Below are 561 nucleotides of genomic sequence, written 5' to 3'. Positions count from 1 at the left end.
AATAGTACCACACAAATGAGACATGTTCTGTTGACACCAATTCCAAGATTCGATGAAAATCTGTCGGGTCCACTCTTTCTACTTCAACAAGTTACTGAGTTAGAAGTTTGTGTAACGTACACCTGAAATACACGTATGCAACGTGTTTATATATACGGATATAGTCTCATGTGTGTTTTATGTTGTGATCACAATCACCATTATATCACCAAAGTAAAAATGTTATGTTGATCTCGTCAATAGTTCAGGACTTCGGGGGTGCCCTTACAGAATTCTGACTGCAACTTCCTGACATTAACCGCACGACTTCTATCCATTGAAAAAATATCTGTCTGTCTGTCTACCTCTTTATTCATCTATCCCTTTCTCTATCCAGTGTATTTTCTCCTAATATCCCCAATCTCTTCTCGCCAGCACAACCCCTTCAAGGAGCGGATCACCAAAGTCTTCTCCTCGGCGCAGGATCACAGAATCAGCTTTGAGGATTTCTTGGACCTCCTGTCGGTCATGAGTGACAAGGCTCCTCTGCAGCTCAAAGCTCACTATGCTTTCCACATCTTC

The 561-nt window shown here is 41.9% G+C and overlaps 1 protein-coding gene across 1 annotated transcript in view; it reads left to right on the top strand.

The window, feature by feature from the left end:
- Positions 1–561, top strand: part of LOC119591508 (calcium and integrin-binding protein 1-like) — a gene marked incomplete at its 5' end in the record, with an annotated part of 5,203 nt that overhangs the window by 2,970 nt on the left and 1,672 nt on the right. Inside the window, 1 exon segment of the mRNA XM_037940258.1 lies at positions 415–561. Coding sequence (XP_037796186.1) covers positions 415–561 — 147 coding nt within the window.

Source organism: Penaeus monodon, chromosome 28, assembly GCF_015228065.2.
Source record: "Penaeus monodon isolate SGIC_2016 chromosome 28, NSTDA_Pmon_1, whole genome shotgun sequence".
Taxonomy (NCBI): Eukaryota; Metazoa; Arthropoda; class Malacostraca; order Decapoda; family Penaeidae; genus Penaeus; species Penaeus monodon.
Note: the sequence above shows the minus strand (reverse complement) of the source record. Positions and strands in the feature narration are given on the sequence as shown.